Below are 24748 nucleotides of genomic sequence, written 5' to 3'. Positions count from 1 at the left end.
CAGGGCTGCAGAGGCTGCAAGGGCAGCGTGCTTCTGTGGGTATCAGCTCCTTGCCCGGCTGCTCCGCGGAAAATGCCGCTGCCCTGGTGGCCTGGGGACGGTTTTCAGCATCAGCTCCGAGGTGTGGGAGATGACTGCAAGGGAGACCTCAGGAAACTCGGTGGCAGTCCCTGAGGTGCAAGGTGGGCGGAGGGGGAGATGTCACCGCCCGGGGCAGAGCGCGGCTGCCACTCTTGTGTCCCGGGCCGCCCAGGCACCCTGCGCTGCCCGCCCCACCTGCCTCGCCGCTGAGCCCGGGAAGGGGTTAAAAGCCCGAGGCGGCTGATGTCAGTTCCTGCGCTCCTCGGGAGGGCCGTGTCTGATATTTGAGCCGTGCTCTCCCGCCCGAAGGAAACCGGGGAGGGAATGGTGAAGTGCTGAATGGGACAGGAGCCGTGCCGGGCACCTGCCTGCCGCCCGGCACCGCGCAGCCGCCCGCGGCCAGGGCCGGCCCTGCCGCGCCGCGGGTCGGGAGCCCCAGGACGCCGCCGGCTGCGCCCGTCCTGCCCCGCCGGGCAGAGAGCGCCCGTCCTGCCCCCGCGCCGGCCAAGGTGAGCGCGGGTGGGGACGCGCCCCGGGCCCCCGGCGGGCGAGAGGGCTGCCGGGGGCTCTGGAGGGCCGGTCTGCGCGGGGCTGGCTGGCACAGCCTTTCTCCCCCGGCTTGGCTTTCTTCGAAGGTGACCGTAAGGGGACTGGCGGGAGCATTCCGTAGCTGATGTTGTGGCATCTCTGTTAACTGAGGTTTGCTTTCGCTCTGGGACTTTGGCCCTGAAGAGGCATGGAAGAAGTGGGGGGAGGAATGGCCACATGAAGGGGGAGATGCAGCCCAAGAAGTAAATGTAAGCTCAGCGGTCTCTTCTGCCTTCCTGGTGAGCCTCGGTGTGCGGGGCAAGACCTCCGCAGGTAGAACGGCACAACTGGGAGCCCTTCTTCCTGCCTCCGGGCACTTTCGCTAGCAAGCCACCTGCGCGGATGTAGAGGAGAAATTCTTCCCTCTACACTCCAGGCTCGCGACAAACCTTTTCCTTGCCCTTTTGCGCAGCTTTTTGTATTATTTTCTCCCCCCCACGCCTCTCTCCACCCATGCTCTGCACATCTCAGGCTGCACTCCTGAGTGAGAAATGACTGCGTAGCTGAGCAATTCCAATGACCTCAGTGCTAAAAAGCTGAGGGGTGAGACGAGTATGAAGTAGAAAGTGAGGTGGCTGGGGACAGGGTATTGATTAATAGTACAGGATTTCCCCGCTGAGTTTTGCCCATCGCCTGTACTGCTGACCCCCTTGATGTCGATTCAGTGACATGGGAAGACATCTCATCCCTTTCATGTTACATTTATCACTTTTCTACTGGTTCTTTTTGTAGTAAGATGGTAGCTGAAAGTTAGCGCTGTATTCAGCTCCGGTGTTCAGGCACCGGTGCTTTTTATGGGCAGGTGCTAAGAACTGCAGTCCCCCTGTGCTGTGAATCCCCTATGACAGCCTGTGTAAATCTGTTGCTGAGCTGGGTAGACACATCTGGAATATGGAAATAGTGCTTCACTTGTCTTTATTGTTTGTATTGCATGAACAAAGCTGCAAACACTTTACTTGCATTTGTATCTGCACCTGAAAGACTGATTGATTGTTTCGGCTTTTCAGGTGGAAGTGTACAAAGTCTCTTTAGTGTTTTGATTTTTAGTTCTGGATCCACCTACATCTGCAAAATCAGCTGATTGTAGTCTAAAAACACAAAGAAAAACCCCCAAACATGTGACATCTTGATTTAAATTTCAGATTCATCAGAATTACAACTGGATATGGACATTTCAAGTAAATATGATCATATTTATTTTGGATATGGCATTTAGGGTCAGAACTGGATATGGCATTTAGGGTCTCTGATGTTGGTCAAAACTTACAGATATATGCATGAGACTTCTAATTTTGACTGCATTTAGCAGGTGGTTGAGTCATTTTTCCACCACTGAGTGTTAAGGACTTTTTATCTGCCATTATTGTCACTGACAGTTGTTGGATACTTAACACTGAAAATCAAGCTGCCCTTTAAGAAGTGGCTGTATGCATTCAAGAATGACGTTTTGAAAATCTCAGCTTGTTTGAATAGAGTGGCTGTCTCCTATGTTCCAAATCCCTAAAATAAGAGTACTGCCTCTGCAAATATCTGGCTCCCACCTTCTTCTTATGCATAAGGGAAAAAAGAGACAGTTTTATATAAATATGTCCTTATAAATTCTTTAGCTGATATGAAAAGGGCCAATATCTGGGAGAGGAAGGGGAATCAAATAATGTTCTGAGAAAAAGATGGTTAAGACTTACTAAAAAGGACATCTGAAATGGCAGATCCTATGGCAGTGATTTAAAGTCAGTCTGTCAAATTGAAGTTGATATTGTAATTCACAGAGTGCAGATGAACTGCTTACATTCAAAAGAACAGGGGAGAAGGAACAATGTATTTTAATGGTAAATGAAAATGCAGAATAAGTTTTGTAAATAAAGTTGTACTCTAGAGATAAATATTAGACATTGTGATACAGTATCATTCTCTGAAAAAGTGTAAGGTTTTTGCCAGGGGGAAAAGCTATAATTCTAATCTCTAGTCTTCAGAACTCATTTGGTATGATGACATATAGGGAAGTTATTAGCTTAAGTGGAGGAGATGGGGATTAATAGAAGAATGGTAAGATAGACAAATGACAAAAGAGAATGTGAAAACGCAGTGCTGTAGAGGGGATGGTTAGATGGTAATTATGTTACTGGTAGAATTGATTACTGACACAGGGGATTAATCTAATGACACAAAATCGCACGTTAGAAGTAGTAACAAAGTGGGCACAAAATCTGGAAGAGCACTCTTTAAAATTAGTAGAGGAGGAAAAGATTCAGTTGCATAAATAGTAAGACTTCTTCCAGATATCCCAAAACAAACAATGCCTTTTAAATATTTGTGATCCATAAAAATACTGCCTGTAATTAAAAATATAACCTACAGTTATACTAATCGATCACAGGGTTATTGAATTTTGCAGTCACAGAATGGTTCCATTTGGGAGGGACCACAGTGGGTCATCTGGTCCAATGTCTGCATTCAAACAGGGCCATCCAAGAGCACATTGCACAGGATTGCATCCAGATAGTTCTTGAATATCTCCAGTGAGGAGTCTCCACAACCTCTCTGGGCAACCTGTTCCAGTGCTCAGCACAATAGAAAACTTCTTCCTTATGTTCAAATGAAAGTTCCTGTGCATCAGTTTCTGCCCTTTGCCTCTTGTCTTATAATGTGGTCCCACAATGGTCTGTAGTACGGAGAATTTGATCTTTCAGAGATCTGGCACAGACCTGAGCTTTAATAATCTGTTCCAATCCATTTGTAATTACCCTCTTGCTCTCCCACATCTGCCATTTACAAAGGAAAAGTCAGCTGAGATTCCTCTGTTCCAGTTGTGTCAGCTTGTCTGTGAGTGTCAACCACCAGTGCAATATGGTTGTAGAAAGAAAAGGCAAATGCAATCAGATGAGGCATTCCCTATGAGAGGGGAAAGTGCTAAATGCCTTTACACTAGGCTTTGTTGTGGGTGCATGCTGCCTTTCAGATGCAGTTGTGGTCACCCATGGCTATGAAAGGGAGCGAGAAGAACCAGCTCTTTTATATGATGTGCACTGAAGCTGGAGCAGGTGCAGAGGGAGAGCAAGGAGCTTTTCTTATGAGACTAAAGGAGCCCCTTGTCTCTAGCCTTGCAAATTGAGGTCCTTAAGGAAAAGCTTTTGATATCTATAAATATATCAAGGGGTAAATATGAGGGAAGAAAAAAACCCTAGCTAAACTGAAGGGTAATAATCTACAAGAATTAACAGATACAAGCTGGTTATGATTATGTTTATGCTGGTAATTGGAAGGCAGCTCATTAGATACATGAGGTTCTAGAATAATAGGGATAGTGGGAGAACTGCCAGCATGGTTCTGGGGAAGGGCAGTGTTCATGTATGAAAGGGATTATAAAATACAGTTGTCTGTGGTGATAAATAATAAACTGTAATGATTCAGGACACCTATCCCATCCTAGACCCCCTATTCAGAACAAGGGTATTTTAGTTCAACCAGAAGTTATGGTCTGTGTGGAAAATTACTTTTGCTTTGGCGTAAGTTGTTTGGTAGGTCAGTTTCATTTTGCTTTGTGTCATTAGAGTCCATCCCATTCATTTGTATGTCCTCTTTGGATTTAAACTTTATGAATAAAGACTAAAAGCTTGTATGAAAGCTACATAAAAATATAAAAAATACACTTGTTTGAAAGAGAACAGAGAGAACAGAATTTCATTTGAGAGCTGAATTATTGTTTGTGTCCAAAACAGTGTTAGCTGTAAACAAAGTTAATAGTATTGTAGGATCCTTCCATGACTTAGTGCACTTTTTCAGCTTGGGAAGGACTGATAGCACTATCTTACAGGGAAACGCTGCAGTGTTGAAAAGTGTACTAAAGATAACCTGGTTAAATGCCTGGGAAGGAGTTAAGGCTAGAGATCAGGGCAGTGTGCTGGATGGGCTGTGCAAAAGGATGACTTCTATTTCTGTAAAGCAGTAAGTGCACTACTTGTAGGAAAGTGGCCTTGTATTGTGGAGTGTTTTCAGTGCTGCAATACTGCACATGAATATACCTTTGTCTTGTATCACTGAAACCTACCTTCTGGAATAGTATTTCACAAGTCATTGGGAAAGTAGACAACCTGCTGTCTGGGAAGCTTTCTATTACTGAACAAAGCAACCTGAACATAAAGTAACTCACAGGTAATGTTTATAGCCAAAGGGTATAAAATGTGTCTTCCTTAACTTGGAACATCAGACATATAGCTGGATAGAGGGGCTTGTTGTGTTATGTATACTCACACTATTATGTATACTCACAGTAATTTGAATCTCATGTCTTACATGCAAAACATGAACCAGGTATCCTAACAAGTGGATACAACTGGAGGGACATCTTAAACTTTTCCTCTCTGCAGAGAAAGGCAGATGTAAGGGCAATGAGGCTGAGTGACTTTGTTGCTTTCTTGCAAATCCTGGACTGTTCCTTCGTCTGTCGCTGTTTGCCTGTGAGCTGGTCAGAAGTTCCTTTAACAAGTAAGGATTTAATTGTTCTGATGAAGCTGAGCTAACAGCAGTTCTAGCTTTGTAAACATTTGTTATTGTTTGATAATACAGCTGGCTGCTGGACTACACACACTGAGTTGACCTTTTTGTTCATGAATACCTGAATTTGGTTAAGAACATCTATTGCCTAGGTTTTTTGGGTCTTTTACTGTAAGTATCTGAAATGTCGAAACTGTTACTGAGTAGAAAAATAAAAGATATTCAAAAACTACAGCTTTCTCTACTTTCTGTATATATTTCTTGATGTCTACAAGGACTTCAGTAGAACAGCATGTTTTGTCTTTAGCTCTAACTTACTCCTGTATGGATTCTCTTTGTTTTAACAGAGCAATTATTTAGATACTGGGGCACTTCCACCCTTACTGTCAGCTGACTGTGTCAAGTCGTTAGGGATTGGGAACCATTGCTTAGTATATCACATCATCTTAACTCAGTCTGTATGAGATAAGGCACAGGTGACCCAAGCTGAAAATGTGTGTGTGATACCTGAGGCAGGAGGTTTTAGTGACTTGAGAGTTTACAGCCATACTGGAACAAAAGAGGCAAGAGTAAAAAATACTCCTAATCTCTGGGTAGAGGCTGAGCAAGACTGTAAGGGTGGCAGTAAGGTTGTTTCTGGAATATACGGTATAATGCATTAGTAAATTATTTACTCATTCTAAAGGTAAACGTTTATCCATTAAGAGTGACTTCTGGCAGAGGGCAATATCAGTGATTCAGGATAGTACCACTTCATCTTCTGCTTGGAGAAGAAATGGCCTTTGTTACCAGTCCTGTAAGAGGGACCAAGGAAAACTAGGCACAGAGGTGATAAGTTTGTCCTTCTAAAATGCATACTTTTTTTTCCCCTTCTATTCTGTAGGATTTTTAGAGAACCTCAGACAACATCCTAAATGGATGATTAACATCACAATGGCAGAACTCACAGTGGAGAATGGCAGCTGTATGGACTGGCAAAAGCGATGCCTTGTGTTGGAATCCCAGCTCTTCAAATTCCGCTTGCAGGCAAGCAAGATCCGAGAGCTGTTAGCTGAAAAGGTGAGGCAGAGGTGACTTCTACTTTGCAATGAGTTATGGCACAAAAGCAAAAAATCTGTAAATGCCAAGCTATCCAATATATCTGTTAACTTGCAGTGAGGATTTCTTCCTTGATTACAGTACATCTTTGCTCTCTGCTTTATCAGTTGAGATGCAGAGATATGCCTGTCATAGTGGTGTAAAGTGGCATAATAAGAATGAGCCTTGTTTGCTGCAAAATCACCAGGTATTTGGACTCTAGTGGAAAACACTGTACCAGCACGATTCTGGATATCTGAAGTGACTGAGACAACAGCAGAGCAAATGTGGATGTTTTGGGTAAGAACAGCAGGATCATGACTTGGCTGGCAACAGAAAAGCTTGAAGGGGTACAAATTATGCTGTAATGTTAAAAGTTCAGACAGGGATACATGTATTGCCATAGTGTTAGAATAACACTTCATATCCAGTCAAAACATTCTGGGGATGCTGAAGTGCAAGGCCAGATATTTTGAGATCTGGATGTTAGAAACTTACATGGCATCTGTGGTTTTAAAGACGTCTCCTACTAATGTCTTTCAAGTGTCCTTGGGTGAGTTTGTTTGCATTCTAGAGGAGAAAACTGGTAAAGATCTGAGGATTTTATTGGAGTTTTGGTTTTTTTGATTGTTTTTGTTGTGGTGTGAATTTTTGTGGTTTTTCTTAACCTTAAATGGTGTTGGTTTTCAATTAGAATTAAAGCTTTTTCACTGAATTTGTATCAAGTCCAAATGTGTAGTTTGCATGTGGCTCCTTCTTTTTTTAAAAATGTGGCTTATGTTATTACAGTTCAGTCCAAGATTGCTCAGATATTCAATTACTATAGGAAAGTGAAAACAGTTTTACTAATGAAGTTGAAATCTGTGCAGCTGGCTGCAGTTTCCTATACCCAATGACAGATATGTTCTAAACTCACTTTTGCTGCATTCTGTATTATGTAACTTCTATGTGTATATTCTTGTTTGTTGATTTTGGATGTAAAAACATCCAGATGACAGCTACTTGAGAGTGGTGTAATTTTCATCCCTGCTTTCACTGTTATTACATTTTCACTATTGACATATACTGCATGAGACATTTTTTCCACCCTTCATATTTTAAGGAATTGTGCAATTCTGAGCAGCATCTTCATCTCTTCAAATTAGTTTCTGAGATGGACCTTGGTGATTACTTACCTTGAAAAACATTGAAAGTGGTTGTAAAGTCCATTTAGATAAAGGCATATTAAAAAAACATCATGTATAGATGTGGAACAGGTCTGGTAAAGACAACCAGTATTCATATGCAGTATTTGTAAGTTTGCTGCATTATGAGACCTATGTCCTTGTGCTTTATTCATTTCTGCTTTGAGAAACTTCCTGATTACCCACACGTGAGACAAGCCCACCTACCAGACTTCCTTACTGGAGAACAGACTTGCCAGATATATTTTGACTATCTCTTTAGGGAAGTTTGTGGGTCATAGCAGAGAATTAATTTTTCATCTGCTTCAAGGGCCTGGCTATCATTTATCCAGCCTTTTAGTCAAAGTGATGTTCCCTTTGCTAAGATTAAGGAGTAGCTTGGTTCAGTGATCAGGTTATTCTGTAACTACTTGTACAGTGCTGTTGTAGCTTCACTTGAAGGGTCAAAGAGCTAACAGGTTTGCAATTTCTAATTCCAAATGTCATGTGGGAAGGGGAGAGCCTCAGCAGGAACCATGAGGCAACTCCAGCAGGTTCTCCTGCTGCAGGTGGACTCAGACACACAGTGCTTATGCTGAACACTCCTCTTTGGAAGTGTCCTGGGCCTCAGGTTCCCAGCTGGTCCGTAATGACTTGCTCAGAGACCTTCCTTTCCTTCTCCTCGGTCACCACAGGACACCCCAGCAGTCACAGCAACAAGGGCTCCTGTCTGTGCTGCATCCTTCTTGCCCTCAGGTGGATAGTGATGCAGAACTGAAAGAGGTGCTTGGTTTATGTCTAGTGATGGCAGCTTCAGGGATTTTGTCATAGATTTTATAACAACTGTGACTTCTAAGTTTTTTTTTTCCTCATTATAAGAAAGAAGAGATTCAGATTTACTGGAGAGTCCTGCATTTCAGTGAAGGTTTTTTGGGGCATTGAGAGGGGATGATCTTGGAAAAACGTTAAGTCTGTACTGTTTGAAGCTGTGTGCCAACCTGTGGTAAAAATTGTCTTGAGATCCTCCCAGTATGGTTTGCAGTAACAGGAAATTTTTTTTTTTTTAAAAATGCTTTTAGATGGTGAAAGTAAAGAACAATGTTAACAAGGGTGTGATACTTGCTCACTTGCTCAGCTAGGTTATGGATGTGGAAGTGACTGAAGGGCTTGAAAACCTGATCCCCACATCTTAAATTATTCTTTATAACTAATTTTACGATTTCAAGACAGGTTTTACTATTTTAACTCGCATAAAACCCAACCACTCATGCCTGGCACTGGTAGTACAATGTGCTCTAACAGTTTAAATACTTGAGATTTTAAAAATCCGCTTAGATTGAATAATCTAGATCACTGTTCAGAACATAGGGAATTTAAAACCCAGTGGTTTAACTGCCAATGCCCTAGTTCACATGGTGTGAACTTCCACATTGATAGCCTGGTCTCAGCTATTGAACAGAGCTGCCCGAGCTGCACAGAGCCTGGCTGGGGGTTGGCATGGCAGAAGAGCCTTAGCTCTGGTATCCCAGACAAAGCTCTGCCATCCTGCTGGACCCCACAGGGCATGAGACCCCTGTGTCCTGCCTTGTGGACATTAGCAGGGATTGCTTTGGAAACAGGCAGTTGTTTTCACCCTGATTTTCTTGTACACACACAAGGAAAAGGGATACTCCTCTGTTGGTGAGTGGTATAGCAGGCCGTTGCCTCAGCAGCAAGTTGACCTGGTTAAGAGTGAGCTCTGGAACAGAACAGCAGGAGAAAAATGAAGCTGAGAGGTGTAGGAACTTTCTTCACTCAATTTTACGTAGCCTTTTCTGAGCCATCAGGAGAGGAAAAGCCTATGTGAATGGTTGGTGGGAAGATCTTTTGCAGTTTTTAGAAGGGCCATCTGGGTAACTTAACCTGCTTCTGTCTTATTTCAATAAACAATGAACATTTGGAAAAAGGATCTTTGGTCTCATGCAAGCATGGCTATTCAACTAGTCCTGTTTCTCCCATACAAGCTGTCTGGGCTAGTGTTTGAAAGAAGAGTTCTGTGCATTTGGCTTGGTTATTAATTTTTTTGTATGACTTGGGTCACATTGCTTAGTAGTATTTTTCAAATTATAACGCATTTTGAATGAAAGGACCCATGTAAATACCAAGCATTATTATTAATCCATTGAGGGATTTGAAAGAGCCTTACAAGCATGTATGTATTAAATCTGAATGTGCTCCAGTGAGAGTGCTGACACTGCAGATGAGTGCAATAATGACTTCATGTACGCGAGGAACATAGCAGTTATTTAACAGTTCATAGTAGGACAACTCAACAATGTAGTACAGGAAATTAAGGCAAATACAAGTTCAATTAAGGCTACAGAGGGAATTAGGGTGACAAAAGTAATTGATTTGGCTGGAACTTAGCCAGGTCACCCTGCTTGCACAAGTTTCATAACTTTTTAGTGATCAGAAATGGTTCCAACATAGATTCTCTGTCCTGATCAAGATCCATAACTGCTAGCAATGCAAAGCAACTGTTTTGGGATGACAAGGAGATCTTCAGTCAGAACAGTGCTGTCTTCTTAAAATAACCTGAGTCTTTCATGGAGATTGCTCACCTTGTGGAGGACTGAATTATTAGTTTAAGAGGACAGCTTGGTAAAAAGGCCCAGAATTTCATCTGTGCTGTGAATGTAGACCCTGTCAATTAATCAGAAAACTAGGAGAGACCATTGATTCTGAAACCACTGTCTTAAACACTCTTTGTTTCACAAAGCATATTATTCCTCCCCAATAGTTACGTTTAGCATCTTTCTTTTGCCAATATGTTTTGCTGCTTCCTGTCTGTGGTGATGACTGTCCAGAGACCAATAGATAAATGCATGGGTACATCACTATTCTGAAGGGGACTCATACTTGTGTAGCACAGACCACTGCTATTCGTGTTAGATTGCCTTGAGCTAAGTCTTCAGGAAGGCTCTTTGGTAAGAGCAGCTTTGTATGGCTGCAGTCCTCTGTGGCATCTCTCTGTTCCTCTGCCAAAGAAGCATCCTTGATTTGGCTATTAAGTTACTGAGACTGTTGTATTTGATTGTTCCACTGAAAAAGCAAATGTTAGAGGTATCATGCTAAATGTAGCAGGTTTTGATCTTCATGGTTTTAGTTTATGTCATTGCTTTCATAGTTACATGACTACTGAGGTGTCTACATGTATGTGTCTTTTGATACGTTTGCTGGTAGGGGTCAGTCTGCTCTTGTATCAGTGAGCATGTATGGAAAAAGAGTTGTCCTGCTACCATATGAAGGAAGACAAATGGAAACAGGGGAATGCTGCCACATCCATTCTGGGTGATCAACCCAAGAGAAATAAGTCTATTTTCAGATATATTGGTTTGGTCCTGTTAGTGACCAACCTGAATACTTGTCTCCAGTGCTTTATCAAAAATGCATTGGAGAGAAAAGGAGCTTAGTTTGCTTTATAGTTTTTCTTCTTTAAATATGATTCTTTTAATCTTCTGAAGATTCTTCTATGTCATTCTTTCAATTGTAAAACATAAGTAAGTGCTGCAAACTCCATGAAGCATTCCTCAAAATTTGCAACTTGGTGGGTAAAACTTAGTGTCACTGACTTCGTACTGCTGGGCTTAAATCTGAGACCCATCGAAGCAGGCCAGGTGAAGATGACCTTGGCAAACATCAAATGAGATACTAGGTTTAAAGAAAAATTTAAAACAAAACCAACAACCAAAAAAAAAAAAAAAAGAAAAAACCCCACCAGAAAATCCTCCAAACCAACCACCACCCACCAAAAAAAGGGCTGTACTGGTAAATTATTAGAAGAACCCCAGGTACATCTGAATTTTATGAGAATGAAGTAACTTATAAACATTTAGGATAAAATTCAATTTAATGTCCTTTGACTTCGATAGCAGCAATGTTGAATCACATAATTGTCAGTTTGCAAAGCTCTTTAAAAAGAAAAGAAGCACAGGAAAATTAAGATCATTGTTAATCTTGTCAGTTATGAGTCTATGATGCTTTTGAAGCCAAAGCAAAGTATTCAGTGGTTATCATGTGGCATCATAGAGAACCTGCTGTGAGCTTTCCAAGATATATTCATTTTTATTTACCATTGTGAGTGAATCCTTGCTGAAATAAGATTGAGGAAGAATGGTGTGCTGTAGACAGGCTCCTTGCAGGGACAGCCCATGGTGTGTGAATTGTAGAGATGAGGTCAAGACTTCAGCAGTGTTCCTTTGACCCATGTAATGAATGATGAAGCTCACTAATGAGAAAATGGTTCCGGTGTATTCAAAGTAGGGCAGAAGACTGGAAAAGGTCAAAGGCTTTTTTTTTCCTGGTCAAAGCTGTCCAGTTAACTCAAACTATGCCAAATATCTGTAAGCTTGCACAAGTGCTGAGTAAAACATGAATTTCCAGGTGTTGCTAATTTATTTTCTTTCATTCCCCCTCTTTCTTTTCTCTCTCTGAAGATGCAGGAATTGGAACAGAGAGTGATAGAAGCAGAGCAAAGAGCTGAGGATGCAGAGAAACAGGTAAGAGATTCTTTAATGGTGACTCTGGTACAAGTCCAGCAGTTAACTCACTCTAAATTCCTTCCAGTCTAGCATACAGACAGCAATCTGCAGTGCTGTGCCCTGCTAGAGAAACACTGATTTACAGTGGTGAATGGATTTTCTGGTCTACTTCCCAGTCTGTGAGCCTTAGCTGTGAGTAGGAGCCTGACTATGTTGAACCCTAAGTGAAAACAAGCACCTTACACCTTCTTGTCAACTTCATAGCCTTTATCCCCTCATCCATGATAGGCATGCTTGGTGGTGGAAAAGGAAGGGGATGTTGTACCTTAGGATTAAATTGCAAAGATAAGGCTGCTTGGCAGGTCCTCAGGAAACAAATACTTAAGAGTACTGGTGAGGACTTGTCTACAAGTAGAGAAGGTTCTGTGAAAGAAGTAGGTTTTGCAGACACACCCTTATCACTTGTTTTGGACTTTTTAGTAATTACTGCTCTGGCTCAGGAGCCCATGGAGAAAAATAGTAAGAGCTGTATTCATTGTCTATTACTGTAATCACCTAAAAATTAGGCATATTGTCTAAACTAGTTCTTCTATGCCTCTTAAATAATGGAGAAGGGGAGAGAGGCTTACTTCAGCTTGTGAACAGGCTATAAAGAATAGTAGACCTTTGAGAAGCAGACATTCTGCATTCTAAGGAGTATTATAGAAACAAGAGCCAAAATGGGCTAGGTGGTTTGAGCTCTTGGATCACTGCAGATCACTGCTGAAGGGAAGGCTTGAAGTGAATGAGCTCCCTCCAGCTGGACAAGAGCTGCAGGACTGAGCACTAAGTCATGGGTTGAAGGACAGAAGTAAAAACCACACAGCCAAGAATGACTGTCAAAGATTATTTCAGAAGTGAAGGACTGAATAGGCAGTGTTATAAGCACTGGGAGACATATCACATGGGAATCAAGAACTTGGGGTACCTGGAAACGTATTCTGTCTGCAGAACATAATTTTCCCCACCAGTTTGATATTGACATCAAATTGATTTTTTTACTGACCAGCTTAATTCTAGGAAAGATGCTATGTCTTGACACCGTGCTGTTGGCTTCTATGCTAGACCAGCAACTGCCAGTGAAGAACAAGAGTTTTCTCAAGAGTGGTATCAGTAAGTTCACACCCAACCAAGACAGGCAAAGGTAACACGATACAGGCAAAAGTGACAGCTGTGACAGCACCATCAGGAAATACAGTGATTGCCACTGGCCAGTGAAGGTTTCATACTAGCAGACACCTCAATGACAGGAGCAGAGTGCCCAGGGTATGATCAGATGCCATGACAGCAAGGGACAGGATGGAGAACAAGTCAGTTCCAGGTCCAAGAATGGGCAAGAAAGGGAGAACTTGGCTGGGAAGATGTAGCAGAAATGAGGGTTGCCTTCACTCACCTGCCACCAGCAGAAATGAGGCTTGCCTTCACTCACCTGCCACCAGCAGTTCTGTAGCCATATGTTGGCAGGTCCTAAAGACTAGCAACCCTCAATGTTTGCTTTTCCAGCAGCCTTATCCACATCCAGAAATAAGTGTTCCTAGAGAAATGCTACATTGCTGCCTGACAGCCTGAAGAAGTGACAGCATAAGGGTAGGACCATTCCCTTCCACTAATGAGTACATTCACCATGAATGAAAGGCAGCCAACAAATGAGAGGGCTCCAGATCAAGTGCAAAATCCCTTGTTATCTTTCTCTCCAGGAGTCTGGGGGTTTGGATTTGTTAATTCAATGGACTCCCTGTAGCTGCCAACCTCAATTAAGGAAATCACATGTTTGCAGTCCCCTCGCTGAGCCTCTAATACAGAGTCAGCATTTGGGCATCAGACAGGAAGGAGGGGCCATTTCTTTTTACTATAATCACCCTAAACTCTAATGAAAGCACATCCAACTCAGCAGGCTTAGTTTTCTGGCTCAGATGTTGGGCGCTTACCTTTCTGATTCAGGATGAGGAAGAGGCAGTTTGCTTCTCTGCCTAATACAGGCAGACAGGAGGACAAAACACAGCTTCTGCAAGTATGAAGTGTAGGCTGCTCAACAGAGCATGACTAACCCTCTTGCACAGACTCTGTGAAGTGCTCACATTGCTCCCTGCATTCTGTCTTTCCGGTTCTAAGTTCATGCTAAATTTATGGTATTTGGAGTTGGTTTCTTTGCAGATTTAGCTTATTTGAGGTGTGTTGGAACCAGAGATTTTCCCATCATCAAATGCTGCAATAGTACGTTTGAGTTAAATTGAAGGGATTCCATTCATCTTTAGAAATGAAGTCTTCTAATTAATTGTAATAGAATGAGGTAATAATAAAATGGAGTGGCATTATTGAAAGACAAAGGTTTTGAAGAAAGCAAAGAGATTTTAAAAATTTGCTAAAAACCTGAAATGCTTCAGTAGCCGCTGGATTTTAGTGGAATGAAACTTTGTCTGTAGTGAAGGAGCACTACATACTTATGTTATGATGTGACTTTGTAATGTCATTAGATTGCCTAGATAATCTCTTGCTGAGATGAAGTCTTGGCACTGGCAGGAGCGCAAAAACAGGCAAATCTTTTGAAATATCAAACATTGTAACTCCTTAGCAGGTCTGGAGAAAAGACTTGGCAGAAAGACAGGAGTTGCCAAAACAATGTCTTAAGCTGGGGATAGGAGGATGAAGGATCTCCGTAGTGCATTTTCCTATAGAAATTTTAATCTGAAGCAAATGGCCAGGGGTTTGTGGTATATACCTTGGTAGTGAATGAGGTAAAAAACTGACCATGATATTGCAAAGGAGAAAGGTGGGATGTACCATGTCCATATGTGTATGGAGACTATGGTGCCTCTATGGTGTCTTTGATTAATAATTTGATTGTAATATTTCACAACCCATGATGCATTTATCTGTTTATGGTTCAGTTTGCATCTGTTACTGCTTCAGCATTACAAATGAATGAACAGTGTTCCTTCCACAAATGTGGATATAAACTAAGTGTGACCTAAAGGATGTTGTGGTTTTTGATGTTTTATTTTTCCTTTCCTGACTTGAAAAATAAGAAACCCACAAATATTCTCATTTATTTTCATTCTCTTACCAATACACAAGCAGTTCCTTGATTTACATTGGTTTGTTTTGGTGGTTTTTAGGTTTATTCAATTTCCTTCTGATTACCATTACAGGTCAGAGTTATGGAAGAGAAGATAAAACTTGCCAATATGAAGACTGGTGAATCTGACAGCACCCTGCACAAGAAATACCAGGAGCTGATGTGCACAATGCAAGAAAAGGAGGATCTGATCAACAAATTGGAGACTCAGCTAGCAAAACAGGTAGGGATATTTTCTACAGGGAGGCCTGTAGGTTTAATTAGTTAGAGGGATTTTGAAATGTATATTTCAAAGATGGGGACTATGTCTTATTACAAGTTAGTCTCTCAGTTGCCTCCAGATCAGCTATAAGATGATGCCAGCCCAGTGTAAGATCCTCTCTTTCCTTTTCAGACAAAACATCCACTCAGCTTCAGCAGCCCATGTTTCTTCATTATTGGAGATCAGTCAATGTGCCTAAAGGGCTTCCTTATTTTAGGGCTGAGACCCTACATTATAATGCTAAAGTCTGGTCACAATGTTTCTCTGGCTTTTTGGCATAGTGATTGCTTTGCAAAACCATTTTTAGCCCATCTCTGACTCTGTTCATGCTGCTTCTTAGGAAGGGTCTTTTCCCAGTCTTCAGCAGTCCTCTAGCATAGTTCATGTCTTGTCAGATGTCATTATAAAAGAGCAACTGTTTCTCAGTATGGATAGTTCTTAGTCTCTTCCTTTTTCAGTTGGTGGAAGGAAGGGACTACATTTACAGCAGGGTTTGTATTTCAGTTCTAGTAAAGACCTTGCCCTGTGGTTTTTATAACATGAGGAATGAGGTATTCTTATGTGTTTCTAAGTAAATAACTTAAAAAGAAGTAAAATTTTGTAAAAAAAAAAAATTACTTGGCCATTTGAGTTACATTGAACTAATTGCCCCTATTTCAAGGGCTGTTAGTAGAAATCTTGTTCCAGCAACAAGAGGTAAAATGAACTTCTAGAAATAAAAGCCAAAGCTTGGCAATTCCAGACAAGAAATACTCATTATCAGAGTCACTGGTTTAATTTCAGAATGGGATGAGATGGTGGCAGGGATAGAAGGTTACTAAGGGTCCCTGTAAGGCATCCTGTTTGTTTTCACTAGGATCGGAAGAGCCATGGAGTTCAGAGCATCATTAAGAGAACACTGAGATCATGTCTGGGCCACACAATAGTGTGGGACACAAAGAATCTCTAATTGCTTTTGGAACTTAAAGCACAATAACTGCATCTATGGCTGCTGTGCCTGAGTGAATTGGTTCTGCTTAGAGCCAGGGCTTACTGCGTGTGGTGACAATGCTGTCATCGTGTCACTGTTCTGCTTTAGAACCCTAAATAAAGTCTTGACATTGCACTTCACCATATGGTGTACTAATCTGAATCTTTGACCTCTTGGACCGTGTTCTAGGACAAGTCCAGGTCATTAGGGATTCAAAGCCAGCTCCCATGTGATGGACATTCAGAGATGGTAGACCTACTATATGTGCCAGATAATTTCAGACCTGTAGGCACATCTAGTATTCTAATTCCTGCAGAGGTTGAGACTTGATGATTAGGAGCACACAGAGTCATATAAAATAAATAAATCTTCTTCTTGAAGCATCTGATTTGATTACTTTTATTTCATTTTGCTCAACTACAAATGTTATAGCTGCCTGTAATGTTGCTAGGGCCTATTTTAAAGTCAGCAAACATACTTGAATAAGAGCCCTTAAATGTGCAGTTGTAGTAATAAATAGCATATGGTGATTAAAAGTGATGTGAAAATGTGGGGAATTTTGTGGAGTCTATTTATCAGTGTGAAAAATTTAAACTGGGGGGAAGGACTGATTTTTTTTTTTTATAATTATAATTACTGGTATTTTTTTAACTTCAGAAAAAAACAATAGAACAGGGAAACCACCAACTGCTACCAGAAGGCATTATCTTTGCCCCTAATTGGAGAAACCAGGGCTGATGTACCTTGCAGCATATTGTCCTCCTCTCTTCTTCCCTCTGTTGCTCCTGGAACTGATTTTTTCTTGCAGTTGTTTAAATCATTATGTAAATAGGAGAGTTTTCAGTGATGTTGCTTCTGATGAAGCCACACAGAAGACAAAACAGAAGCTTCAGATGATCATAGTGTTAATTCAGCATCTTTCAAAGGAAATTTCCAGAAAAGTTAAAAACACAGCTGAGAAAACACAGCTGCAAAAATGATGTAGCAATATTACCCAAGCAGCTACTTGGAGGAACAATGGTCATTGTGCAAATCGACAGTATTGCCATAACACCTTTGTGTGGACTAGACCCTGTTCTAATGGATATGTAAACATAGAACCACTTATAGCATCTGAAATCCTCAAATTCTCCTAGCAGATCTTGATGTTTTTCAAGGTCAGGTTGTGGAGCTTTTTTTTTAAAAAAAATTTACTTTCTCAATGAGAATATTGTGTGTGTGTGTTAAATATGTTGTTGGTATTTGCATCTTATGCACCTTGAAAAATTCTGCTCTACACTTAATGCTTACTGCAACTGAATCCCTTTTGCTTGGAATGGTTGATATGTTATGAATCAGTTATAGGCACTGCTTAATTCTTATTAGCTTTGGCAAAAATGTGTGTGTAGGCTGGGGGAACACTACAGATGCTCAACAGCAAACAGCAACATTGCAAAACCATCTGAAACAGTAAAAGTTGCAGACTCTACTCAAACTGTGGTACGGTTGTTACCTGACCTGGATTTTGCTATTCCACAACAAACTTTTGAAACAAGCCTCTGGATTTAACTCTAGGAACCATGTAAGACAAATTAGAACTTGATTTTTTTCAGAGGCCAGCTGAAAAATGGTATCCAAGTAGCAGTCTTATATCTTACGTCTGGAAAGGGAGCTTTTGTGTTTCAGTCACTCCTGATGCAGTAACTCACTGAGAACATTTAGTTGTACTCTACTAATGCATTGAATTTTGGTTTTGGTTTTTTGGCACAGAAACAGCTGAGGACTGAGGAAGCCAAAATTGTTCAAGAGAAAGCTGCCAAGATCAAAGAGTGGGTAACATTTAAGCTCAGGGAGGTAAGTCTCTGGTTTTCTGACAGGTTTTCAAGGCATATAAGTACAGTGGCTGCACTGCCAGGGGGTTCCTATGTAGGACAATCCTGACAGTCTGGGGACAGTCAGTCTGCCACAGGGGCACTCTGCTTGTTTGTCCCTGCACATACTCAGTTGTATGGCTGGGGTCATCACTTTTACCAAGGGCTATTTACTTTATTGAGCAAACTATAAATTACTGTAAAGTCACCAGTGCCCAAAAGCAGTTTCTGAAGATTGACTAGTCACAAGTGGCTTTCACCTAGCTTTCTTTTACCTCTCCTTCTTTCCTCTGGATGCAGTTTCTGTTCCTTTCTGACATAACACCTGTTACACAAACATGTCCTTTGCTCTTCTATAATTTACCATCTCTGACTAATGCTGTTTTCCTATTTCCCAGTATTTTTCGTCTCTAACCTCTCTGTTCTATCCATCCTGTGGATTTATGCCTCTATCTGGTCCTATCCTCTAGAAAAACAAAGACAGCAGTGGGTAAGCATGCAGTTTTAAAGATGGAGTAGTAATTTTGAGCTGGGGGTGGGCAGCCTGGTCTTTTATTCCAAGTTAAAAACATGTATTTCCAAGTTTATGACAGAAAGGGAATTTATTGGAGTTGGGAGAGGCATTCTTTGTGGGCACTGCTTATGTTATGATGTGACTTTGTAATGTCATTAGATTGCCTAGATAATCCACTGAACTGCTGTGCTGCTTCTCTTCCCTGTGTGAGATAACTTAAGGTGCATTTAGGTTACTGACTGGTGCAGCACAAAGGAAGAAGCAGAGGGTTTAATTTGGTGTGACCTGCTATGAATCCAGGACCATACACTCACACTGTGTCTTTACTGTAAATGAAGTTTTGCCAGATGCTGATTCCAGGTGCATAGCATGCACAAGTGGATCACTGCCAGTTGGAGAGCTTGGCATCTGTGTTGCCAATGGGTTACTCGAGACAGCACCAGAATCACAGGTGATTCCTTCAAGAGGAAAATCTGTCTGGGTGTACCATTGCTGTGTTTAAAAATGGATGCTGAGACTCTTCAAGTAAAGGCATAAGGCAAATTTGCAAAGAATCTCTCATGCCCTAATTGGAAATGTAAATGCACCCTTAAGGTTGGTTTGGGTTTTGCTTTTTTCTTTGGTCCTCTGGATCCATGGAATCTTCTGTTACTACATTCAGGGTGAGATAGAACAAACGCTCCTTCTGGGTAATGTTCTTTCAATTCTCTCTTTCATGGGTGTTATTTCTGCAACAGGAGTAAATGATAAGCCATAGCAGGGAAGTAAATTTAAAGATGTATTTGAGAAGTGCCAATAGTTCATATAGAGAATATTTTGCTGTTTGAGAAAGCACAGCAAAATATTTTGAGTAGGTTGTCTAGTGATGTTGCTGATTGAAAGGATTCAAGGTGACTGGTAGACTCACCTTTTTTTTTCCCTTGTTAAGAAACTTGAAAGTAATAAAGATGAAGGCATGTTCTGTGTAGTGGATCACATGTGCTCACAATTTTGCATTATGTTTCTTTTTTTATTATTCTTCTTTTATAGCTTGAGCTAGAAAATTACCACCTGAAAAACTGTAATCAGAGACTGATGGAGCAAATTGAAGCTCTTCAGGATACATCGCAAGGTAAATGTGTTCAGCTGGCACTGTAGCCTAGTAACCACCACAAGAGTGGAAGTCGGCATTCTTGGGTTGTATTCTTAAGTTTGTCAGAAATTAAAACTTGTGACAGCAGGCAGTAGAATTGCTCTGTTCCATAGTCGGGTCCATTTTTAAGACAGGAATACCATGCTTACCTGCCTTAACTCTTAATTTTTTTTCCCACCAACAATTCAGTGTAGACTTTTTTTTTTTTTTTTTTTTGTTAGAATCTGCATTTGCCATTAAAATAAGCCACTAAGCTCCTGAGTTGGAAGCATTCATTGAAATACTAATAGAACTCTCCATTCACTGATGTATTTCAGTGTATCTCCATGTGTGAATTCTCATCCCCACAGAACCTCTGCTGGCATGTGAGCTGAGTAACTGAATGAGCCAAGGCAGCAGCTCTTTGGTCTACCTTTGGGAGCTGGGTTCCTCTGTGCCACCAGGTTGGGTTGGAGAAAGCTCCGTGTGGTATTTTGGGTTTTTGCAGTTCTTTGGTCACTGGATGGAAAACTTTGGTCTCCAGGCTTGAATTCAGCAACTTTTGTTGTAATATACTTTGAAAAAGAAACTATCTCTTACTTTTTTTTAATTTTTATTTTTTAATGAGCTTGGTTTGGTCACAGTAAGATGAGCTAGTTTCCAGAACTTCACTAGGCATGCAGGGAGGGGACATTTCTTTCCTGCAGAAGTCTTTCTGGCAATCCTATTACGCCACAGCAAGGGAATAGGGCAAAATTCCTTCTAAATCCCACCACATTTCTAGTGAAATGCTTTATGACTGGGTTTCTCTCATCCCCTCTGGCTCTGACTGTTCACAAAAAGCAAATGCCTGGTAAGCTGCGTTAATAGTCTGGTATTAAGTGTGCCCTGGATCCCAGCTCTCTGGGCAGTAAACAGCACTGCTCTCTCCTCTTATCCCTCACTAGTATCAGTTTGCCAGGCTGAAGTCATAGGCCTCTGCAGAGAGACAAATCTCTTCTTTCTTGCTGTGCTAATAGTAACAGCTTCTTCTTAATCTCCTGTCACATCTAGGAAGCTGCAGAAATACCAGTAATATTTAAAATGAATGGTGTCTTTTCAGTCTTCACTAATGATTTACCTTAGTGTCAGGATAAAATATATGCCAGGATTTGTGTGTGCCATTGTTATGTGTTAGCTTTGCTAACATTCAGTTCCTTGTGGATTAAGTGCCAAGGTCATGCTCTCATGATTGTCTTTTTCTCAGCTGTTTCCAAGAGCTGGTTTCATCCTCTCAGCTGTCAACAGTAATTTATTCTTCTGTTTGCTCTTCCCTCTGTAACTTTGTGTCTTCATTTTGTTTCTATTTCCTTGTAAATCCCACGGGTGGTTGAGCAATACCCATAGAATTTGATGTTCAGGCAGCATTTTCAGCAATAGCTGTGCAGAGTCACGCTTGCCCATATTTTGCAATTTCCAAAGCACCTAATAATTTGGTTCTTTTTCAGTCAGGCTGAAATAAATATAAATGCCAAGGTCAATCAAACATCCTCTGCCATTCCAAGTTTTACCCCCACTTTCTTATATTCTAAAGCTGCTGTTTGGTGGAAATTGTAGAACTGAGATTATCTTTAATAATTATGGTAAGGAAGAAAGTATACATGTAAAGTGTAAGTACTAAGTAGAAAGGACAATCGGGTAATCTAGTATCTATCTTTTATGTCATCCTCTAACATAGCAACTGAAAGGGCAGGGAAAGAACTAAAAAAGGGAAGATTTTACAGCAAAACCGTATAAGTAACTATTATAGAACTTCATGACATAAAGCACTATGTGGGTCATATATCACAAAAGGATAACAAAAAGCTCTAGGGAAATTCTTGAAAAGTGAGTAAACTCCCCAGTTGCTGTGATATTTAAGAAGGTCTCCATATCTTTACTGGAAGCCCCATCTAGCCCCTGGGAATGCATGAAATCATACCAGATTATTTGATGAGTTAAATCACTGTAGGTCCACTAAAGGCAAAACCTATGCTAAGCAGTGTTCTGGTCACTTTGATGTGTTTGACAAAGTGTTGTGTGGATAGGTGCACTTCCTTCTCATTTTTCAAGAGAGGAGGCATAATATATAGATAAGAATAAAAACTCCTATATTGCATTAGACTGAAAGCTTGCCTAGGCCAGTATCCCATCTCCTGGTTGGCTGATCACATTCCAGGAAGGACCATACAAAATAATGCAAGTAAAGCTGTCCTTCTTTCCATATACACTTCCAGCTTCTGCTGTCAGTAGTTTAGGAAGTTCCTTGGCCAGAACTCCTGTACTACTGATACATTAGTTTTTCTGGCCTGTCTGCAGCGTTGTGTTTGCTTTTTCGTCTGGGAAAAAAAAACCTTCCTTTAGTAAATTTCAGATGTGCTGCCTAATTTCATTAGGAGCCCCTTAATTTCACTTTTGTCAGAAACAGTGATTAATCATTTCCTATTCATATCTTCTGAACTATTCCCAATTATAAATGTACAGTACTATAGTTACAACTGTGCCCAGCCATCTGTTCTGTATAGTCCTAAACTATAAACTTCTGTTCTGTATAGTCCTAAACAGGCCAGGATGCTATTGAAATACAACTGAATGTACATCAGGAAGCAACACTGAAGACATCAAAGTGTTTGAATGCCTTAACCATATGTTCTCCTTCCTTGTAGATATAACCAGCATTCCTCCCTTTGAGTCTCTTTGGAGCTGTGATTCCCTGAAGCCCCAGGCATCACAGGCCTCTTTTGCTGAGAAGACAGAGAAGAAATCTGTGCTCCTTTCACCTGGTTTCAGAGAGGTGTGTCAGACAGGACCTTCCAAACATGTCCTCTCTTCAGCAAACATAGTCCTTGCCAATGACACCTTTACTGAGAATGGAGAGGATAAATCTCTGCTTTCTCAGAGCATGCTGAAGCTCATATCTGACCAATCAAGCTGGAATCTCTCCACAGAGAAAAATGTATTTCCAACTCTAAGTTCTGAACACGGTTTAGGGTGCTCTGGTCCCGTATCACTGGACCCTCCAGCTGAGACCACAAGAATTCTTGAGGCTTTGACCTTCCAGTCATCTTTGGAAGGAAACTGTAGCACTTTGAGCACGTTGCAACAAGTGGGTTTGGATAGCACCCGCTTCTCTGATGATCTGAGTGCTAGATTCCATTCCCACCAGCTGGACTCCTCTTCCTCAGCAGAAATAATGAGCATGCTTGAGGGCCATCTCCAAACTGCTGAGCCACCTCTGATTGTGTCAACATCAACTGTTACAGCACATTCCTTCTTTCCAGGGAGGGAGTGCAGCTTTGGGAGTAGTATGACATTTCCAAAAATACGAACACCCAATACACCAAGAGACAGTATCCAGCTAGCCAAGAGACATCACAGCCAACCACAGTCAGGGGCTAATTCTTTCCATCGTGTAATGCACTTCGAGACTAGCACTTTCCAGCCCATAACAGACCCTCCAGTTGGCTGTGGGCATGTGGAGGAGACAGACATTGATGATGATGGAGTAATGGAGAAGATGGAAACAGAATGTGGCCTGCTGAGGGGAGAAGCTGGAACGTGTGAGGGAATGTACCACTTACCTGCAGAGCAAAGAGAAGCTGTGAGATCTGAGTCTGGCACACTTGACCCGGGATGTAAACCTCCCACACCACCGCTGCACCGATTCCCATCATGGGTAAGAAATGCATGGACAACAATATGAGAAGTGCTGCTTATCTTTGTGCCCAGTAGTTAGGCTACAACACTTCTTGGTCTCAAGGGTATCACAGGTTACATTCCTGAGCCACCAAGTCAGACAGTTCCACATCATGGGGTGTGCTGGTTCCATTGACAATTTTTTTCTTTTATTTATCTTTATAAAGGGAAAAAGATCCATTGGAAAAAACAGTACATAAGAATCATAGGAATAAAAATGCAAGTCAAAATGTACTGCATTGTGGTTTATCATTATATGGGTCATCAAAAGTTAATCCTTAGTTCTGTTGTCATGTGTTTAAGATAGAAAAATTAATCATAAATGCAGTGGACCAGACCAGATAGCTCTAAATGGAGAAGAAGCTATGGATACTAGAATAGATACATGGATTAGATCTCAGCATTCCTATCTCATGGTATTCTCCTGCTGTTAGGAAAATTTTGTGAAAACCTTTGGTAAAGTGAATATACATGTCCTGTTGTTTTTTCTTACAGTTACTTGTGAGTCAGATAGATGAATTGTTTGTTAGTCCTAGAATTGTTTAGGATGGAAAAAGCAGCCTTCTACTCATCCACTGAGCAGGTCACTTGTCATAGAAAGAGATCAGGTTGGTCAAGCAGGACCTGCCTTTCACAAACCCATGCTGTGTGGGCCTGGTCCCCTGGCTGTCCTGCATGTGTTGCGTGATGGTGCTCAGGATAGTCTGCTCCATGAGCTTCCCCAGCACCAAGGTCAGGGTGACAGGCCTGTAGTTCCCAGGTCCTCCTCTGGCCCTGGTAGATGGTGCCACGTTTGCCAGGTTCCCGTCACCTGGGACCTCCCCGGGTGACCAGGGCTGCAGGTAACTGATGGGCAGTGGCTCAGTGAGCTCTTCCGACAGCTCCCTCAGGACCCTTGGGTGGATCCCACCTGGCCCTGCAGACCTGTGTGTGTCTAGGTGGCAAAGCAGGTGGCATCTCCCCTTGGCTTATAGGGGCTTCATTCTGCTCCCCATCCATGTCTTCCAGATCAGAGGGCTGGCTGCTTGGAGAACAGCTGGTTTTACCATCAGACTGAACAAAGAAGGCATTGAGTACCTCTGGCTTTTCCTCATCCTTTGTCACTGTTTCCCATTCATATCCAATAAAGGATGGAGATTCTCTTTTTGTTTCTCATTTATTTATAGAAGTCTTTTCTTGTCTTTTACTGCAGTAGCCAGGTGAAGGTCTAGTTGGGCTTTGGTTCTCCTAATCTTTTGCCTGCATAACTTCATGGTGTGTTTGTAGCCCTCCTGAGTCACCTGTCCCTT

The 24748-nt window shown here is 41.6% G+C and overlaps 1 protein-coding gene across 1 annotated transcript in view; it reads left to right on the top strand.

Moving 5' to 3' along the window:
• Positions 1 to 6069: 6069 nt before the first annotated feature.
• The window catches only part of PLEKHH1 (pleckstrin homology, MyTH4 and FERM domain containing H1), a 45243-nt gene continuing 26564 nt past the window's right edge, over positions 6070 to 24748 (top strand). Inside the window, exons 1-6 of the mRNA XM_053979239.1 lie at positions 6070 to 6222; positions 11879 to 11941; positions 15112 to 15261; positions 18020 to 18103; positions 19664 to 19745; positions 22430 to 23439. Coding sequence (XP_053835214.1) covers positions 6082 to 6222; positions 11879 to 11941; positions 15112 to 15261; positions 18020 to 18103; positions 19664 to 19745; positions 22430 to 23439 — 1530 coding nt within the window. The 5' untranslated portion in view covers positions 6070 to 6081. The remainder of the gene's footprint in view (positions 6223 to 11878; positions 11942 to 15111; positions 15262 to 18019; positions 18104 to 19663; positions 19746 to 22429; positions 23440 to 24748) is intronic.

Source organism: Vidua macroura, chromosome 6 (assembly GCF_024509145.1).
Source record: "Vidua macroura isolate BioBank_ID:100142 chromosome 6, ASM2450914v1, whole genome shotgun sequence".
NCBI lineage: Eukaryota > Metazoa > Chordata > Aves > Passeriformes > Viduidae > Vidua > Vidua macroura.
This window is presented reverse-complemented; position numbering and strand designations above follow the sequence as displayed.